Raw genomic sequence first — 19,166 nt, forward strand, 5'->3', positions numbered from 1 at the left:
CTCACCTCAGCCTCCCAAAGTGCTGGGATTATAGGCTGAGCCACCGAGCCTGGCTGAAATCTGACTTCTTGATCAATGTCATACTGATCTCTTTATGTCTACTTATACAAGAAATTCAGTTCTCTGTTTTCTGCTTATCAGCAGCATTGGGGAAGAGCCTGAAGGCATTAAAACAAATAATCACAAAGAATTTCTTGCTATGCGCGGTGGCTCACGTCTATAATCCCAGCACTTTGGGAGGCCGAGGCAAGAGGATTGCCCGAGCCTACAGGTTTGAGACCAGCCTGGACAACAGGGTGAGACCTTGTCTCTACAATAAATCAAAAAATTTGCCGGGCATAGTGGCGCATGCCTGTAGTTCCAGCTTCTTGGAAGGCTGAGGTGGAAGGATCGCCTGAGCCCAGCAGTTCAAGGCTGCGGGTGGCCATGAGCAGCATGTCACTGCACCCCAGTCTGGGAGAGAGAGTAAGACTCTGACTCAAAAAAAGGGAGGGGGCAATTTCTTACCCACCAAGCTTAAATTATTCATACTGTCCCATTTTCACAGGTGATAATTGACATTTTATTAGTTATATATTAGTTCTCCCTAAATATAAATATTGATACTTATGCATTGTGGTTATTTGGATATAAACATGTATGAAATTCAGTACTCAGACTAGAGTAAGGAAATGCGTCACCTGGGGTGTCTGACCAGGCAACACCATTGACCTCATCTGGTGGTATTTCTCTAGTCATCGTAGTTGGAGCCTAGGAGGATATTTCTCCTCACCTGGAGAAACTTCTCCCCCACCCCACAGTATACACACAGACTCATACACTGCTTTGTATTTTAGTGTCTTTTGGGGGTTAACAGCCCTCAATGAGTTGGAACATTTGCCTTCTAAGTTAAATGTGCTGTCTTAAAATGCTTACAACTTAGGAAATCTCTGTGTCTGTCTAGCAAGAGCTCAGGTAATTTTTTTGCTGTGAGATCCTTTAGTTCTTTTCTTAACTTCTGAGTTATGATGAATCGAGTGGTGTTCGACATGTTCGTAGAATGTTTCACTCTGGCCGGGGATTAGGAGGTCCTCGCGCTCGTAGATCCAACATGCACTTTACTAGCAGTTCTACCGGTGGACTCTCTTCTTCTCAGAGTTCGTATTCTCCAAGCAACAGGGAAGCCATGGATCCTATCGCGGGTAAGTCAGCTCCCCATCGGTCACGGACGTGGCAGGGGACGCGCCTGTGACATTTTCTGTGGGGTTTGTGTTCTTAGTCTTGCCTCTCTGATCACACGCCCGTGTTTCTTCACAAATTCCCAAGTATTTTATAAGTGAAATATGTGTATGATTTATATTTTAAAAGGGGACAGCATGAAGTAGTTCATATTGTTCTGGTGTTTAAGTCCAGTAGTCCCCGCTTACCCTTGGTTTTGCTTTTCTGAGTTTTAGTTAGCAGTGGTCAACTACATTCTGAAAATAAGTACAGTAAGCACAGTAGAGATGAAACTTATATAACTTTTATAGTACATTGTTATAATTGTTCTATTTTGTTGTTGTTGAGCTCTTCTAGGGCCTCATATATAAGTTCTCATAGGTGTAGGTATGTGTAGGAAAAAACGTAGTGTAGATAGTACTATCCAAATGGTGGTTTCAGCCATTCGCTGAGGGACTTGGGACACATTTCCTGCAGGTAAGGGAGACTGCTGTACTTAGGGACATAAAATAACAAGAAATGGTTTTATGTTGGTTTTGTGACCTCCATAGAAGCCCAAGAAAATCATAAAAAATGTCAGGGTTAGAAAAGCTCCAGAATTCCATGGGACACAGATAAAAAGGCGAATTGTCGAGATGAAAGAATGAAGCTCTTCTTATGGAAGAAAGTAAAGCAAAACTTTGTCCTTGCCTTGATTTGAGAACTATATTTTTGTGAGCAGCCTGAAAGGTACATGTTTTAATAGCATAGGAAAATCTTACTAACAAAGAAAGACCAACTTGCCTTTGAACCTTGAACCTCATGGCCAAGTTACTGAGTCTAGTGCATGACAAACTTAGGAAGCTGGTAACAAAATACAGGGTTAAAATAAAACATCAGAAATCACTGTAGCCTGAGAATCTGCAAGATACGCCAAGCAGACAAGTGGTAAGACTGGGAATTGTGTACAGATTTAAAGCACCCATTGTGATGCGTCCACATGGAAGCCACGCGTCACCTTCCAGAACACCTGAAACACTGATAAGTGTAAATCAGAAATAGACTAAGAACAGCTTTACTCTTCAGAGTTCTCAAGAATGTTAGCTATGCAGTGCAGAATCTTTATTCCAAGTGTGCTTTAGGCATTTGGATGTATGACAACAAAAACAAACCCCATAAACTGAGTTTGGGGGATTTTTTTTTAAATAATTAATCCAAAGGGAATATTTCCCTGCTATTTTTTTTTAGCAGGCCGTAAAAGTCTGGGAGCAAAATTCAAAATAGAGAAATTATCTTCATTGCTTTGATTTTTTTTTTTTTCCTATGGTGAATATTATTAGGTTATTGTTTTTTTTTAGTGATGAACTGTATATTCCATGGTAGAGTGGTCTAAGAAGAGACCATGAGAACAGAAACTTGCCCTGTTAATGAGTCTTAATGTTAAAGCATGTCTGCTTCCCAAGGACACCTGCAAGGCGATCCTCAGTTCCCTGTAAGCTAGGTGGACCCTTCTCGTGGAGAAGGCAGTGACTGCACCTTGTGAGATGAGGATGCAGGGACAGGGTTGGCACCTCTTTTGATGAGTACAAGCTTGTTGACTCATCGGCACAGCAGGTTCTCAGGAGCTAGTCAGCGTGCTAAGGACTGCTGGTGGTCCTCACCGCAGTGATACCTTGAAACAACAGAACCAAAAAGCACCTGAGAGAGAGGCAGAGGTGCACTGGTCCAGGCCTCTTGTAGTTCATCCTAATCATTCAGTCAGTCAATTAATAAAAGTTTGAATTCCTGCCAACAGAGTAGACCTTGGTTTATCTTAGGATTAGACCCATGAGTGAACCACTTTAATCTATGAAATGCTAAGAGATGGAATAACTAAATTAGTCTGATGTGCAAATAATTTTAAAACAGTCTCTGTTAAGTTTTGCCTAAAGCAGAACTAACCAGCCAGTGCTCGTATGTATTTGTGCCTCCTATACATGGTAGCTCCGTCTCCAGGAGGCATTCTAGGGGTCCTGAGCTCCAACGCTGAGACTGCGGCTGTGGGTGCCCACCTGTCCAGTGCTCTTTTGGTGTTCTCCCAGCAAAAGGATGATCTGCGGCACATTGCTTTCTCAGCGCCGTGTGGGCATTAACCGTCTTCGTTTTCACCGGCAGAACTCCTATCTCAGTTGTCGGGAGTGAGACGTTCCGCAGGAGGACAGCTCAACTCTTCCGGCCCTTCCGCCTCCCAGTTACAACAGCTGCAGATGCAGCTGCAGCTGGAGCGGCAGCACGCACAGGCCGCGCGGCAGCAGCTGGAGACCGCCCGCAACGCCACCCGGCGCACCAACACAAGCAGCGTCACCACCACGATCACACAGTCCACGGCAACAAGCAACACAGCAAACACAGAAAGCAGCCAGCAAGCTCTCCAGAACTCCCAGTTTCTTTTAACGAGGTAGCTCGCTTACTCGTGTAACTTCGTTTGAAGAGTAATGTTTTGTTGCTGCTACACAATCTAAAATGATCTTTGCACTTTTGTGCACATAAATTTTTTTCTTTTGAGAAAGCAGGATTTATTGAGAGGACAGAAGAGCTCCCAGAGCAGGAGGGGACCCCAAAGGGTAGCCTATTTCTCTTTCTTTTTTTTTTTTTTTGAGTCAGAGTCTCACTCTGTCGCACAGGCTAGAGTGCAGTGACACACTCACAGCCACCCCAGCTTTGATCTCCTGGACTCCGGCGATCCTTCTGCCTCAGCCTTCCAAGTAGCTGGAACTACAGGCACACGCCACTATACCTGGATAACTTTTTGATTTTATTGTAGAGGCAAGGTCTCACCAGGTTGCCCAGACTGGTCTCGAACCCCTGGACTCAGGCAATCCTCTCACCTCTGCCTTCCAAAGTGCTGGGATTACAGGCATGAGCCACCGTGCCCAGCGTGCACATATATTTCTTAAAATTCTGCATTTGATCAAACCACTAAAACCCACAGATACCTGATAAAACTGCATATTCAATATTTCCCCAAGAATGTGAAGACTTACTATTTTAGATAAGTTAAGAATACTGGTCTTCTTGTTCTCAAGGTATATATCATCATCTAATATGAATTTCCTTTCCCATATCATCCGTAAAACTTAAATACCATACTATTATATATATGAGCTATAGTAGTTGCATGAATTATCATAATTAACACTGCTTTCTTTTAGTGCCAATTTTAGTCTGCTGTGAAATATTTTTTACATGTAAAGAAGATTTCCTCATACAATGCTAGTTTTCACCTGAGAGTTTCTTTAAAAAACTGGATTTGAATTCTTGTTTGTGTGGTTCCAGCTACTTGGAAGGCTGAGGCGGAAGGATCGCCTGAGCCCAGCACTCCAGCCTGGGCGACGGAGTGAGACTCCAACTCAAAATAAATAAATAAAAATAAATCCTTATGTTTGGCACACAAAAGTACTTTAAAAAAGGTCTACCACCGTGTAAGTAATACTCAGTATGCACATAAACTGCTCCACTATTACAGTTGAATATGTTCTTCTGCCTGCTATCTCACACTTTTTAGTGTCTCTGATAGTGCCGTGGGACACGTGTGTAGTTGTAAATAACATTTTGTGGGTACAGGATAAAAAATGTTTGAAGAGCGCTGGTTTACAGCCCTGGCTTTGCCACTTACTGGTTTTGGGCCTTAGGCAAGTCATCTCACTTTTCCAGACTTGGTTTTATCATCAATATCCCGGGAGTTTTGTCTCATTACAAAGAGAATCATTTTGAGAATTAAATGGAACACTGGTATGTGTGTGGTCTGGCTCAGTATCTGGCATGTATAGTAAAGCCCCTATTGATGTTACCTGTTATTGTCATTAGCTGTGGATCTGAGGAAGATTTTTTTTTTATTTTTATTTTTTTGTGGTGTGGAGTTTCACCCTGTTACCCAGGCTGGAGTACAGTGGCATGATCACAACCTACTGGGCTCAGGCAGTCCTTCCACCTCAGCCTTCCAAGTAGCTGGAACCACAGGACACGCTACCACACCCGGCTAATTTTTGTATTTATTGTAGAGATGAGGTCTCACCAAGTTGCCCAGTCTGGTCTCGAGCCCCTGGACTCAGGCAATCCTCTCACCTTGGCCTCCCAAAGTGCTGGGATTATAGGCCGAGTCACTGAGCCTGGCCTGGAAGAAGTTTTTTTATTTTTTATTTATTTATTTGTTTTTATTTATTTATTTATTTATTTATTTATTTTTTGAGTTGGAGTCTCACTCTGTCGCCCACACTGGAGTGCAGTGGCCACTCCCGGCCACCGCAGCCTCGACCTGCTAGCCTCCGGCGATCCTCCCGCCTCAGCCTTCCAAGTAGCCAGAATTACAGGCATGCGCTACCACGCCCAGCTGATTTTTTTGAATTATTGTAGAGATGAGGTCTCGCCCAGGTGCCCAGGCGGGTCTCAAACCCGCGGGCTCAGGCAATCCACTCACCTCAGCCTCCCAAAGCACAGGATTACAGGCTGAGCCACTGAGCCTAGCTAGGAGTTTTAAATGAGGGATTTACCTCTGAAATATGTCTGCAAGGTCAGTAACTATGCCTGGTTATTATCAGAAAGTAACATAAAGAAGTCAGAGAACCACAGATCTGCCTGCTGCCATGTGACCTTACCTGCAGAGACTGAGTGGGCCTGTAACTTGCCAGATCTAGGTGCCCCCCTCAAAAAGGAGAGGCCAGTGTGCGTGTCTGCTGGGAGTTCATGGCACTATGGGTGGACTGTCTTCTCCGTGCTGTCTGGAAAAGACATCTTCCTGCCCTTGCCCTATTTTTGTGTTTGTGTGAGCCCCAGACTACTCCGTGAGCTTGCTCTGGGATGTTTCTCTCTGGACACCAGCTCTCCAGCAGGGTATGAGTGACCCTCCTCGGAGTCTGCTTGTAGTTGCTTGAAGGATCATCTGTCATCTGCTACTGTACACTAATTAGCACCTTGCAATTTGCAGGCCATTTTCCATTGTTTTTTTGCTTTATTTTTTGAGATAGCAGTCTCGCACTGTCATCCAGGCTAGAGTACAGTAGCATGATTGTAGCTCACTACAGCCTTGACCTCCTGGGATCAAGCAATTCTCCCACTTCAGCCACCCAAGTAGCCAGGGTTACAGGTGCACACCACCACACCTGGCTTTTTTATTTTTTGAGATGGAGTCTCCCCATGTTGTCCCGGCTGGTCTCAGAATCCTGGCCTCAAGTGATCCTGCCACCCCAGCCTCCCAAGTAACTGGGATTACAGTTGTGATCCACAGCACCTGGCTTCCAAATCTTTTATTGTATCGTTTCATCATATCCGTGTGATTTATATAGGGCGATATTTCCCCAAACATATTCTCTGCAGCTTTATATATTCTAAGAAATACATATCGTTATGTATGCACCCTCCCCTACCCCTGATTAACAAGGCTGGGGAAAATGAAGCAAGAAAAGTAAAGCGACGGTTTTCTGTTGGGCTTCTCAGAACTTCTGAGGTGTGGCCAGGCACGGTGAACTGTCAAGGCAGGGGAACGGCTGCAGGAGTGCGGGGAGCCTGGCCGCTGATCACACAGCTCCTGCAGGATGTCCGTGGGGCTCACCCCTTAGCACTCTGATTCGACCAGAGCCAGCTGCTACTCATGTTGCCTTGGAACTGATGATGGAGATGCAGTCTCTTTGGGGGTCCGAGTAATTGACCTTTGAGAAAGTGATGAAGTGTCCGAGTCAGACCCGGTCTTTTGATAATGGAGCCAGCTCATTTGCCAGCATCGATCCAGATCCTCACAAACATTGGGATTCCTTTTACATCCCAGATGAAATTTGACCCAGTAATCCCAAGTGTCCGATCCGTCTGCCCCTCAGGGACGAGGTGTTTTTTCCATTATTTCCCTGAAAGTCAATCAGTCATACTAGAATCACACACTCTCCGAAGGGCTGGAGACCTCTGTGTTTCTGGTTGCTTCACTACTGTGTGGGTGGTCTTCTGCACGCCCTTCGTCTTCCTATGACAGGTTTGACTTCTCTAGATCGTTTTTCTTTGCCAAGGCCTTTTCCGAAGCTAAAAGCATGGAATGTATTTCAGTCCTCAACACTTTTATACTTTTGGGTTGAGAATGTGTAGCTTACTGTGCAATCTTCTATTCCATTAGATACTCTCTTATGACATTCTTAAGTTGGTGCGACCATGAATATAATTAGCCATTTCTTTTCAACATAGATTTAATGGCTTTTATGTCCTATCATTTACCTTCCAGATATTTTTGCTTTAAGTTCTGATATTTAGATCTTTGTTTTCTGAGCCATACATCTAACCCTGCAGTGTTTTGAACTTAACAGTGATGAGATTCTGAGCAATTTACTTAACCTCTGCTCCACTTTCCTCTGCCTGTAAAATGTTGATAGTGAAAGGTCCGAGCTCATAGGACTTTTTAAAAGAGCGCATGCACGCGGAAAGCTCTTAGAGTCTGCCCCGTGGAAGTCTTGTTTGTGAAGTCGTGTGGTGCCCCGGTGCCGCAGGGAACAGGCACCACTCAGGAGGGGGGCATGGACCAACCTGGCTCTAGGCTCAGGGTGCCCCTGGGCTCCCAAGGAGAAGCACCTGCCGTGTGTCCTGCTGGGCCTCCTTTGCGATACTCATCTTCTCCTGTTTATGGCTTGTCCTGACCCCAGTACGCCTGCTGGTTTCCCTTTCTTTGTTTGCCCCTAAAAGTGTAGAGAAATCAGATCAGAGCTGAAACTAAGCAGGCTTTTGCTTAGCTCTTTGTTGGAGATTGACATTTTAAAGTTATTTAAAAAGGTTAGTAGTAAGTGCAGTTTTCAGCCTTTAATATCTGTCCAGTCTCTGTGCGGATGAGCCAAGTGGTCCTGGGTAGGAGAAGTGTCGGAGTGTGTGTGTTTGTGCGCGCGCACGTGCACGCATGCTTGCCCTCTCCGGCTTCTGGACATAACTTCATTCCAGCAAGAATTAGTTGGAGTGATAACAGAGGGGCTGTTAGGATTTTTTCAGTTGAATATTCTGTTCATTGCAGACTTCGTTATTGTCAGCGGGGTTGCCGCTTTCCTCTTTTTAAATTCTTGCGGGTGAAATTCTGGTTAGGGAAATCACGACTTCCCAAGCATCTAATCTGTCAGGAATATTGTTTTCCTTGGAGCATTTTTACCCAGTTTCCTCTGGAAAGAGTGGGAGAAGTCTAAATGTATTTTTTTCCCCATTGAACCCGTAGACCATAGATTTGCACCTCAGGGTAAAAAGAGTATTGCTACAAGTGTGAGGTATTCCTCTCAACATAATTAAGATGATAAATTGGAGCAAGATATTCTATGTCTCAGATTCTGAATTTTGCCACCTGTCAAGCTTGCATGGTGGAGAACGTTGTAGAAGTCGGTCCTGCCACTTTCACCAACCTGTTGCCAATAAGGTCTTCTCTTCTTGACTCGCACAGGTTGAATGATCCTAAGATGTCCGAAGCAGAGCGCCAGTCCATGGAAAGCGAGCGCGCAGACCGCAGCCTGTTTGTCCAAGAGCTTCTTCTGTCCACCTTAGTGCGCGAAGAGAGCTCGTCCTCAGACGAGGATGAACGGGGGGAGATGGCAGATTTTGGTGCTATGGGCTGTGTAGATATCATGCCTTTAGATGTTGCTTTAGAAAACCTGAATCTAAAAGAGAGTAATAAAGGAAACGAGCCTCCGCCACCTCCTCTTTGATGACATCCCAATCCGCAGACAGTGTCCTCTGTGCTGTATTTGCCAATGAAAGTGGACAACAGCTATCTTGGGTTTGTTTGGTGATTGTAATTTCAGGTCTGTCACTCTTGTTACATTGTGTACATTCAAAAGGAAGAGAGAAATATATATGATAATCATTTCCACTTAACTAATTTTTACTTCTAGCAGGTAAATGTAGGTAGCAGTGCAGGGGTGATCTCTGCTTCCTGTACCTTGACATGCAAAAGGCTCTCCTAATACTCCACATTCAAACTGAAGAGGAAAATTGAAATCTCTAATGAAGCTGCTGTGTGTATTTATGAATATTAATGAATAAAAACTGCTTGGATGGTTTACCTTAACTACTGCATGAGGTTTTTTGCAGCGTGCATGAGTTTTAGTGACCTTGTTATTTAAAAAATTAAATACAAGGAGTAAAACTTAAAAAAAAAACACAAAGCCCAAAGCTTTCCCACACATTATTCAATGGTTATGCGACAGCGGTGGCTTTTGAATAATGTCTGCCTGAGTCACCTTTCTTTGTGTGCCTCCTACACACAAAGCCAGCTCTGCAGCGGAGCGAGGGGTCGTAACTGGGTGTGGTGTCCGCCCTGGTGACTGTCCTGTCGCCCTGTCAGTCACCCTGCCCACGCGGAGCTCAGCCTGTCCCTAACTCACCTGTCGAAGAAGACACGCCGGAAAGCTACTGTCGGAATCTGCTGCAGGGCGTTTGTGTGCCCGAGAAACAAATCCTGTTTGTGTTTGTTCCGAGTTTTACTTTCTGTGGTTGTTTAAAATTTTTTCGATTGTTAAACATGTTTTATTCAGGTGTAGATGAATTTCAATTATTCACTGTTCAGCAGAGTTAACCTGAATCATGTTGTCTTTGTTCCTAAAAACCTCACATTCTCAATCATATTTTGCGTTATGTATGTACTTGCTATTGTAGTTTGCTGAGACAGATCAGTATCAGGGGAGCTTTGAGGATTTGCCGTCCCAGGTTCATTGGTGTATTACAACCAAATTCTTAATGCTAACTTGAGCACCTTTTATTTATTGGGTTTTTTCTGGCATAAAAAGTAAAGCCTTTTAATGGAATCATGCCACCTATATGCCTATATTATTGATCCTATGTGTAAAAAAAAAAAATGTACAGCTTTTTTGGTTTGTTTTGGGATTTGGAAGGGCTGGGTTATTTTTTATTTCCTGTTTCAGTTTTTATGCATAGACTTTCACGATAGCTCCAAGGCAGGGACTGCGGGTTTGGGGGATGGGGGCAGTTTTTGGAATGTACATTTAGGACTTTTAAAAAAGGTGCGCACAGCTTCTGATAAATTTATAACTAGACTTACCTAATCATGTCTTGTTCCGGATCTCTTTCCTCTGAGCCCTTTCTCAGCCTCCTCTCTTTCTCCCTCATCCTCTTCCTTTCCTGTCCGTGTTTCTCCGTCTATTCAACATGACGCATACAGACTTGAACACTGCTCCGGTGTTCTTCCGAGAACTGTGAAGTCCATGTTCATCCAGATGTAACCAAAACAGAAGTCACCCTACATGTCTGAAAAACTGTTGCTTCTCCTCTGAAACTTCAGACTCCAACGATTTCCAAATATGATAGCTTTGTTTTCTTTAGCTTCTGTGATGGAAAATGTTTTAAAGGAAGAATTTACACCAGGCTTCTGGTCATACTAGAAGTCAGGTAGGGATTTTCTTTTTTTTAACTGGTTGTTGAGAAGTTTCAAAAATCCGTTTTCAAGCTGTGGTCTTTTCAAACACATCTTCTGCACATAAGTCACACATTTCAATAAAGCGTTTTCAAGACTGTTGACCACTTGATTTTCTTTGGCGTTGGTGGAATAGCCTAACCCTTACTCAGAGATTTTATATCTCTAATCCAGCATTTTTCTTCTTTTTATGCTCAACACGGAGATCTCAGATTGTGTGAATGCATTACTTTGGATGTGAGAATCAGAAATTGCCAATTATGTACTTTCCCTTTGCACAAATCCTGGGAAAATGTAAGATCCTTAATTTTTTAACATGATTTTAGGGAACAACTGTAAGTCATTCAGGGCAGTTTAATTTAGATGATCAGTTTAACACTTCAGAAGACTTAAAGGTTCATGAGATTCCATCTCATGTAGAATACTGTATAATTATTTTTTACCAGCTATTTTACAAATACCTCACCTCATCTTGTATGTAATCAATAATAATGTATTATTTTAGGGTAGAAAGACACAGAATATCAATATAAAAATATATTTAAGCCCTTCAAATTCTTGTGTCCTTTTTCTTTAGTTTCTGAATGAACATCTTATTATCGGATATACTAAATGAAAATAAATTGCAAAGACTTTGATGGAGAGGAGACAAAATTGAAATATACCATTGTTTATTTTGGCTACATCTTCAGATTTCTTTAGGAGCAGATCCTGAATCCCGAGAAGTTTTTGTTTTGTGGAATTTTGAGTATCTACAATATGAGTTTGTAAATGTTCTACGGTGCTGTCTTTATTTCCTATTTGGAAATCGTGTAATTATTTCTGCTTAAGGCGCTCAGGAAGAAGTTTAACTTACTGACTCATAACCCAAGAAAAGCTATAGTGAAGGGTAAGACCTATACAGAATGCTTAAAACTATATTGGTTTCTATTTTTATGTAATTTATGGAGTGTAATTCGCAGTGTGTTTAAGAATCTCAAAGTAATCCCTGCGACACTGTGATGTGAGACAAATATTCATGAGCATCACTGTCCTGGATATTTAATCACAGAAAACAATGAAATTTGAAATAGTAGAGTCTGCCTCATGACTTCCTTAGATTGTTTTCATTCATTTACTTTTCTAAAAAGTTTCGGCTCTGAACAAGTAGAAATAGCTGTGCTTCCTTTTATGGCTACAATTAGAAGGTTCAATTTCTACTGTTAGCTATCATGAAACCTTCATATTTGTATATAGATTGCATTGTTTCGTTTTTTGGGGGGTTACCCACAGAATTAGAACCTATTCTGTTAGATGCTACTAACAGAATAATGGGTTCTTGTTTCGTTTATAATTGGACTCTGGTGAAATAAGAGAAAGCTCCACTCCCTGTGGCCCCCAGGGACATGAAATTTAGGAGAGCAGATTACATTATCAAAAATCACAGAAGCAACACAGAAATCCATCCCATTGTCCCCCCTTCCATTTTTCCCTCTCAGTATTTAAAATCTCGATAACAGATTTTCAAAGATCACAAACCTTTTATAATTTCTCTGATTTGTGGATCACAATTAAAAATGAAAAGCAGACAAACGGTCCAGAGTTCTCTCAGTAGTTCCAAGCTTTAGTTTCCAGAACGAAGCTAGGTCCCTAACAGCAAATGTTCCACTTTATGTATTTTACTCCGTGGCTCCTGGGGTGGGACAAACTTGAGTTCTTCATAGCTCTAGTTCAGGGCACATTAGAAAAGCATGTGGCAGAGAGACCACGATGGAGAGGGGAGGGGAGGAGGTGTGGAGAAAAGGCTCTTCTGATGGGAGCCCTGCACCTGAAAGCGCTGGTACAAGTACAAAAGTACGGTTACTTTGGAGTTTGATGTGAGTGCCACAGCCCTGTGATAACAGTTGTGTGTAAAATATTGGCCACGTGTGATGAGTAATGCGTGTAAAAGTCCCTTAACATACCAGTTTTGTAGGGAAAAGCTCCCGCAGCAATGTCTACTTCCTATGAGACTACCCATTGTGGTTTTGGTTTTTGGAGTCTGTCGCCCAGGCCTCGGCGCAGTGGCATGCTCACGGCCACCGCAGCTTCCACCCACTGGGCTCACAATCCTTCCACCTCAGCCTTCCAAGTAGCTGGAACTACAGGTGTGCGCCACCACACCTGGCTAATTTTTATATTTATCGTGGAGGCGAGGTCTCGCCAAGTTGCCTAGGCTGGTCTCGAACCTGTGGGTTCAGGAATTCCTCTCGCCTCGGCCTCCCAAAGTGCTGGAATGACAGGCGTGAGACCCTGCACCCAGCCCTGTTGTGTGTCTTAATCATTTGCATGTGGTTTTGGGGACACGTGCAATGTTGATTTCAAGTGCAGTGAAAAGCAAAACACTAGACACGAAATTTCCCAGAATTATATGCCAGAGTTGTGAGGGCCGGCAAAATGCAGTGGTCGCCTGTGCTCTTTGTAGAGTTCAACCGGACACTTGAAACAGTTCTCTCCCTGAGGTTTTTGAGGGATATGAGAGTCGTCTCAACAGTGACTGGAGTCCCGTATCCAGTGGGGAGTGGGCAGAGGTAAGGGTTGGAATGCAAGATGGGGCAGCAGTTGTAGACTCCCAGGTTGGGACAAGATTGTGAAATCCCAAGGCACTGAAAAGCCCTACCTGTGTAACTCCTCACAGTATTCCGTAGCCAAATTCAAGCGACTATTTTCCGAATCGTGTAAAAGTCTGATTCTGTGTGCCCATCAACTTCCGCCATGCTCAGGCAATGTTTTTCTCTGGGCAGTTTTTTTCACCTCTTTGTTCCTCCAGCCTGTCCAACTGTGTTCTTATCAGTGCCTGAGCTTGGGGAGTTCTTGACTCAAAGAACCCTGCCGCGGACCTCACGTAAAATGTGACGCAACAGTTGTCACTACCTCCACGACTTGGTTGGCAGATGGCAGTTTTGTAAGGTGTTCCATCTCCAAGAAGTTGATCCTGCACCCCCTTTTAGTTGGCTCCCATCAGGTAGGTAATGCCTGACGCTGGCTCCTCGAATTACAGACGCTGCTCCTCTCAAATCCGGCTTTCTAAAGTCAGTTAACTTGACAGCAACTAATAAAAAGGCCATTTAATTAAAAAGAGCCCTGGAGTCTGATTTTCTGTCCCTGGTAACTCTGCTTGCTATACAGATAAGTGCACAGACATTGCTGGGTGTCATGCATGCCTGATAGGAAAACCCTTGTGCCCATGTGTGCAGTTGGGCTTCTTTCCACAGGTCCAAACAATGATGTTTTTCTTCAGGGAGGTCTTCATGAATCCGTAACCAACCCACCAGGATCCTAGTCTTTGGATTGTGTTCTTGGCAAGCAGGGCCTTCAGCCTGGAGGACGTTGGCGCCTCTGTCTACACAAACGACCACCAGCGGCCGGGGCTATCTCATCCACACATACTTCTTCTGTTCCCAGCAGAGACGGAGCTTTGGGTGTAAGCTCCAGGCATTATGAACCACCTGGAATCTTTTCAGACCTGCCCTGTGAGAGAACCTCCTGAAAGCTTTTCTACTTTACACCCCTGGAGTGTTTCCAGAGGTCACCAAGCCTGTGCCTCTGGTAGGTCTAGTCTGCCAAATTGGAATGAGCGTCTTTGGAATCTGCCTCTCACGTAAGAGATGGGTACATCCTCTTTCTGTAAGCGGGATGGAGTCCTCACTCGCTCCTCTGTCAGCTGTGCTGACCACACCCTGTGTGTAAGGTTAACTTGAGTTAGACGCAAAGTATCGCGGCCGTGAGATTTCTGTAACTCTCCTTAATTGGCCCGTGGGCTGGATCAACTAAGAAGCCAGTTCTCCTGCTGTTTCCTGGGGACTCAGGGTGATTTCATGGACTCTTACATGACAGTCATGTAAACAATCCTGGCAGGTGTTGAATGCTTCTTAAGCTTTCCATATGAGAGACTCTCGTGACAGTTTTTTTTTTTTTTTTAATTTTTATTATAAAGATGTGGGGTACATTTCAGGGTTAGGTATATAAACACTGATTATGCAGGTACCCTTGTAGATGAGGTATGCCCCTCCCTCCCCTGGCAGTTTCCCTCAACTGCCAATCCCACCTCCCCTCCCCTGACAGTTTCCAGCTACTGCCAATCCCTCTCTTAGAGTATTATAATTATTCAAGGTCTGCTTATGAGTGAGAACATATGGGACTCTGTTTCTGTGATAAATCACTAAGTATGATCAACTCCAAATCCATCCATGTTGCTGCAAAGTCCATATGTTTGTCCTCCTTTATGGCTGCATAATATTCCATTGTGTATATATACCACCTTTTTAAAATCCAGTCCAGCTTCGATGGGCAGCATGGTTGGTTCCATGTTTTTGCTCTTGTGAATTGAGCTGCAATAAACATACATGTGCAGGTATCTTTTTTGTAGAATAACTTGAGTTCCTCTGGGTATATTCCCAAAAGGGGGATTTCTGGGTCCTTTGGAAGGTCAATTTCTAGTTCTTTCAGAAATCGCCACACTGTCTTCCAGAGAGGTTGCACTAGTTTGCATTCCCACCAGCAGTGTAGAAGCGCTCCTTTTTCTCCACATGCTCGCCAGCATCTAACCCCTGTAAGAATGGCCATCATTAATCTCGTGACAGTTAATGAGATGCTAGTGGCACTAAGACTAGCCCGTTTTTTATATACAGGATGATAATTATAATTAGCAACGCGTCTGTTGAATTGCAGGAGAGCCATCGACGAAAGCTTACCTTGGAAAAGACCACACACCGACAATACAGCCGTGTTTCTATGTGAATTTCACACGGTAGCAGGCTCCCAGCCTGATTGTCACTGACCCCGTTATATAGGTGATCCTTTGCAATATTGTCACCTGCCCAGCCAGTTTACCTGTCTTCTGATTTTGAATATATTCTTGGGCAAACTTCGTGTTATGGGCATCAGTTCTGTTGCATTCACTGGGATGACAGAGTGTTGTGCCATCTTATGATCCAAGTGATGTGCAACTGTGGACTTGGTGATCTGTGGCACTGGCATCTCCGTGGCTCTGCAGGGATTTTTATAGTTTTAAATGCCCTGTGGATACCCTTGTTTTTCCTACCGTCCCTCCCTGCTGCTTCTCCTTTTTTTTTTTTTTTTTTTTTTGAGTTGGAGTCACTCAGTCGCCCAGGCTGGAGTGCAGTGGCACGCTCCCGGCCACCGCAGCCTGGACCTGCTGGGCTCAAGTGATCCTTCTGCCTCAGCCTTCCAAGGAGCTGGAACTACAGGCATGTACTACCACACCCCGCTAGTTTTTTTTATTTATTGCAGAGACGAGGTCTCACCAAGTTCCCCGGGGTGGGTCTCGAACCCGTGCGTTCAGGCAATCCACTCGCCTCGGCCTCCCAAAGAGCTGGGATGACAGGCTGAGCCACTGAGCCCAGCCTCTCCTATTTCTTTATGTCGTGTGTGTTTCATTAACATTTCTGGTGTCACCTACAACTTTAGCTCTGCTTGCCTATGATGTTCAGGACCACCTGGGTCACCCTAAGACGCGTTACCGGTGTCTGAGCCTGAGGAGTGACAGTGTGGCCTCTGTCCCCAGTTCAGAAAAGGACTTTGGAATCCTTATTCTACTCACGGCTTCACAGGGCAGGTGGAGCTGGAAAGAAGGACTTGGGTAGGAAACCGTGAGCTTTGGCGTGGGCCTAAGACCCACTCACCTGGGACCCAATGGGACAGGCCAGCTCCTTGTTTTCTTTTCCTCTTCGGAATTCCTGTTAGCTTTTTGGTAGGTTTCTTTTGTTGTTGTTTGTTTTGTTTTGTTTCTTTTCGAATACCCAACTGCCGCCAGCGAGGAGTAGGGTTAAAAGTGATTGGCCGGGTGCGGTGGCTCACACCTATAATTCCAGCACTTTGGGAGGCAGAGGTGAGAGGACTGTCTGAGCCTAGGAGTTTGAGACTAGCCTGGGCAAATTGGGTGAGAGCTCATCTCTACAATAAATCAAAAAATTAGCCTGTAAACCCAGCACTTTGGGAGGCCAAGGTGAGTGAATTGCTTGAGCCCACGGGTTCGAGACCCGCCCGGGCAACTTGGAGAGACCTCATCTCTACAATAAATCAAAAATCAGCCGGGCGTGGTAGCGCGCACCTGTAGTTCCGGGTCCTTGGAAGGCTGAGGCGGAAGGATCGCCGGAGCCCAGCAGGCGAGGCGGCGGTAGCCAGGAGCGTGCCCCTGCCCTCCAGCCTGGGCGACGGAGTGAGACTCCAACTCAAAAAAACAAAACGAGAAAAGAAATTAGGGCTCGGCTCATCCTCTTGGGGTTCTTCCTCCCACCTCAAAAGTACCCCCAATCGTGCCTCGACGGGGAGGTGAGTCCTTGGCAATGGCTGCTAGGTCAGCTCTGGGCAGGACCCTGCATTGCAGTTGCCCCTTCCCGAGTAACTGCCTGCCCCAGGGAAAGATGGCGATGTTCCTTGATGTTGGAATGTGTGGCAGGGATGGAGAGACGCAGCCTTCCGTGTCAAGGGCGGTGGATGGGGCTCGAAACCAAGCTGGGTCAAGGGTGAAGTCAGGCAGGCCCCGGAGACGGGGACGTCCAGGATCAGAGCTGGGAGATGGAAAGGACCAAGTCACTTGGTGCAGGCGTGCCTGTGAAAGGCGTGAGTGCAGGCGTGCCTGTGGAGCCCACACCCACCCGGGGCCCAGACAGTGCCGCGGTCACAAGCCCCGATGCGAGCTTCGGTCCTGGCCCTAGCTTCGCTCGTGTGATCTCAGCCAAGTTCATGAACTTCCATTAAACAGCGTGCCTGTTATCTCGTGGTTAAACGGAGCTGATGAGAGTATCAAATAGTGTGCGAATGCAGCGCCCGGCGCCAAGCAAGCATGAAATAAACAGCAGGCGGTAGCCCCAACGGCAGCCAACACGGCGGGGACCCAAGGGTGGCCAACGCAAGGAACGGAATTTGCACGGGAGCAAACGGAAGACAGAGCCGGATACGTCTACGCGGACGCGGTGCCTGGATCCAGCTAGCCCAGCCTGCTTCAGACGCTTCCAAGTCACCTGGCAAAGCTATTCGTGAGGGCCAGGGACCCGGTAAGAACTGCAAAGCACAAGATTCTCTGTGTGAAGAGTTCGAGAGTCAGGGGAGGATGGAATTGCCCTAGGCGGGGACCATCAGGATCCAAGGATGCACATCGACTGAGGCCTTGCTGTTCTTTGCTTTTTTTTTTTTTTTTGAGTCAGAGTCTCACTCTGTCATCCAGGCTGGAATGCAGTGGCACGTTGATGGCCACCGCAACCTCGACCTGCTGGGCTCCGGCGATCCTTCCACCTCAGCCTTCCAAGGAGCCGGAACTACAGGCGTGCACCACCACGCCCGGCTGATTTTTGATTTATTGTAGAGATGAGGTCTCCCCAAGTTACCCGGGCTGGCCTCGAACCCTGGGCTCGGGCAGTCCTCTCGCCTCAGCCTCCCAAAGTGCTGGAAGGACAGGCTGTGCCTCCACGTCCGGCCTCACCCTCTCGTTTCTTGAGCACCTGCCCAGGGCCAGCACCGTCTGGGTCCTCGATGTGCCGCCAGGGAATGAAGCACTAAGCCACACAGCGGTCCTTGGGTGCTCAGACCGACCCTGGGGTCACCTCCGCGCCTCTTCTCCTTGTCCCTCGCTCCGTTTCATCAGTGGCCCTGGTGGCACCAGTGCCCATCTTTCCCCTCTCACCATCTCCGCCCCTGCCCCAGCCAAGCCTCCGTCATCCCCTGCGGGGTCATCACCGCAGTCTCCCGACGGCCACTCCTGTCCCTGCTGCGACCATCCACGTCTCAGCTGGCAGCTGGGCACTCCTGCCACCGCACACCACCAACCCCCCAGGGGCACCCATCTCAGAGTAAGGCCAGCACTCTCACCGGGGCCCTCACCGGGGTCCTGCAGGCCGGAGTTCACATTCCATTTCAGTGCTCACCCCTGCTCCCCTCTTTATCCTCCCCCTTCCCCAAGCCCCGCTGCTCACCTGCTGTTTCTCGGGCATGCCACAGTTTTGGGATGATGGCTTGCGGTTCCACTTGCTCAGAAGCTCCATATTCCCTCACCTCCTTCTCTTTGTCGGCGTGGGCTTCTGTGACTGCTCCATTTAAAATGGCGATCCCTTGGCCGGGTGTGGTGGCTCGTGCCTGTAATTCCAGCGCTTTGGGAGGCTGGGATTACACCTCAGCCTCCTGAGTAGCTGGGACCACAGGCATGCACCACCATGCTTGGTTAATTTTCTTATTTTTTTTTTGTAAAGACAAGGTCTCACTATGTTGCCCAAGCTGATCTTGAACTCCTGACCTCAGGCAATCCTTCCACCTTGGTGTCCCAAAGTGCTGAGATTATAGGTGTGAGCCATCACTCCTGGCTGATATGCACCTTTTTTTTTTTTTTTGAGTTGGAGCCTCACTCTGTTGCCAAGGCAAGAGTGCAGTGGCACACTCACGGCCACCGCAGCCTCGACCTGTTGGGCTCAGGCGCTCCTTCTGCCTCAGCCTTCCAAGTAGCTGGAACTACGGGCATTCACCACCAGGCCTGGCTAATTTTTACTTTTTTATTTTTTATTTTTATTTTTGAGTTGGAGTCTCGCTCTGTCACCCAGACTGG

General features: G+C 46.0%; 1 protein-coding gene across 1 annotated transcript in view; it reads left to right on the top strand.

Annotated features, from left to right (window-relative positions):
• KCMF1 (potassium channel modulatory factor 1) overlaps nucleotides 1-10,693 on the top strand; it is a gene marked incomplete at its 5' end in the record, with an annotated part of 28,093 nt that extends 17,400 nt beyond the window's left edge. The window contains 3 exons of the mRNA XM_021717448.1: nucleotides 1,007-1,181; nucleotides 3,331-3,613; nucleotides 8,606-10,693. Of these exons, the coding sequence (XP_021573123.1) occupies nucleotides 1,007-1,181; nucleotides 3,331-3,613; nucleotides 8,606-8,867 (720 nt within the window). The remainder of the gene's footprint in view (nucleotides 1-1,006; nucleotides 1,182-3,330; nucleotides 3,614-8,605) is intronic.
• Nucleotides 10,694-19,166: the final 8,473 nt, after the last annotated feature.

The sequence above is a fragment of the Carlito syrichta genome, unplaced genomic scaffold, assembly GCF_000164805.1.
Source record: "Carlito syrichta isolate Samal-C Ts95f unplaced genomic scaffold, Tarsius_syrichta-2.0.1 Scaffold309758, whole genome shotgun sequence".
Lineage (NCBI taxonomy): Eukaryota > Metazoa > Chordata > Mammalia > Primates > Tarsiidae > Carlito > Carlito syrichta.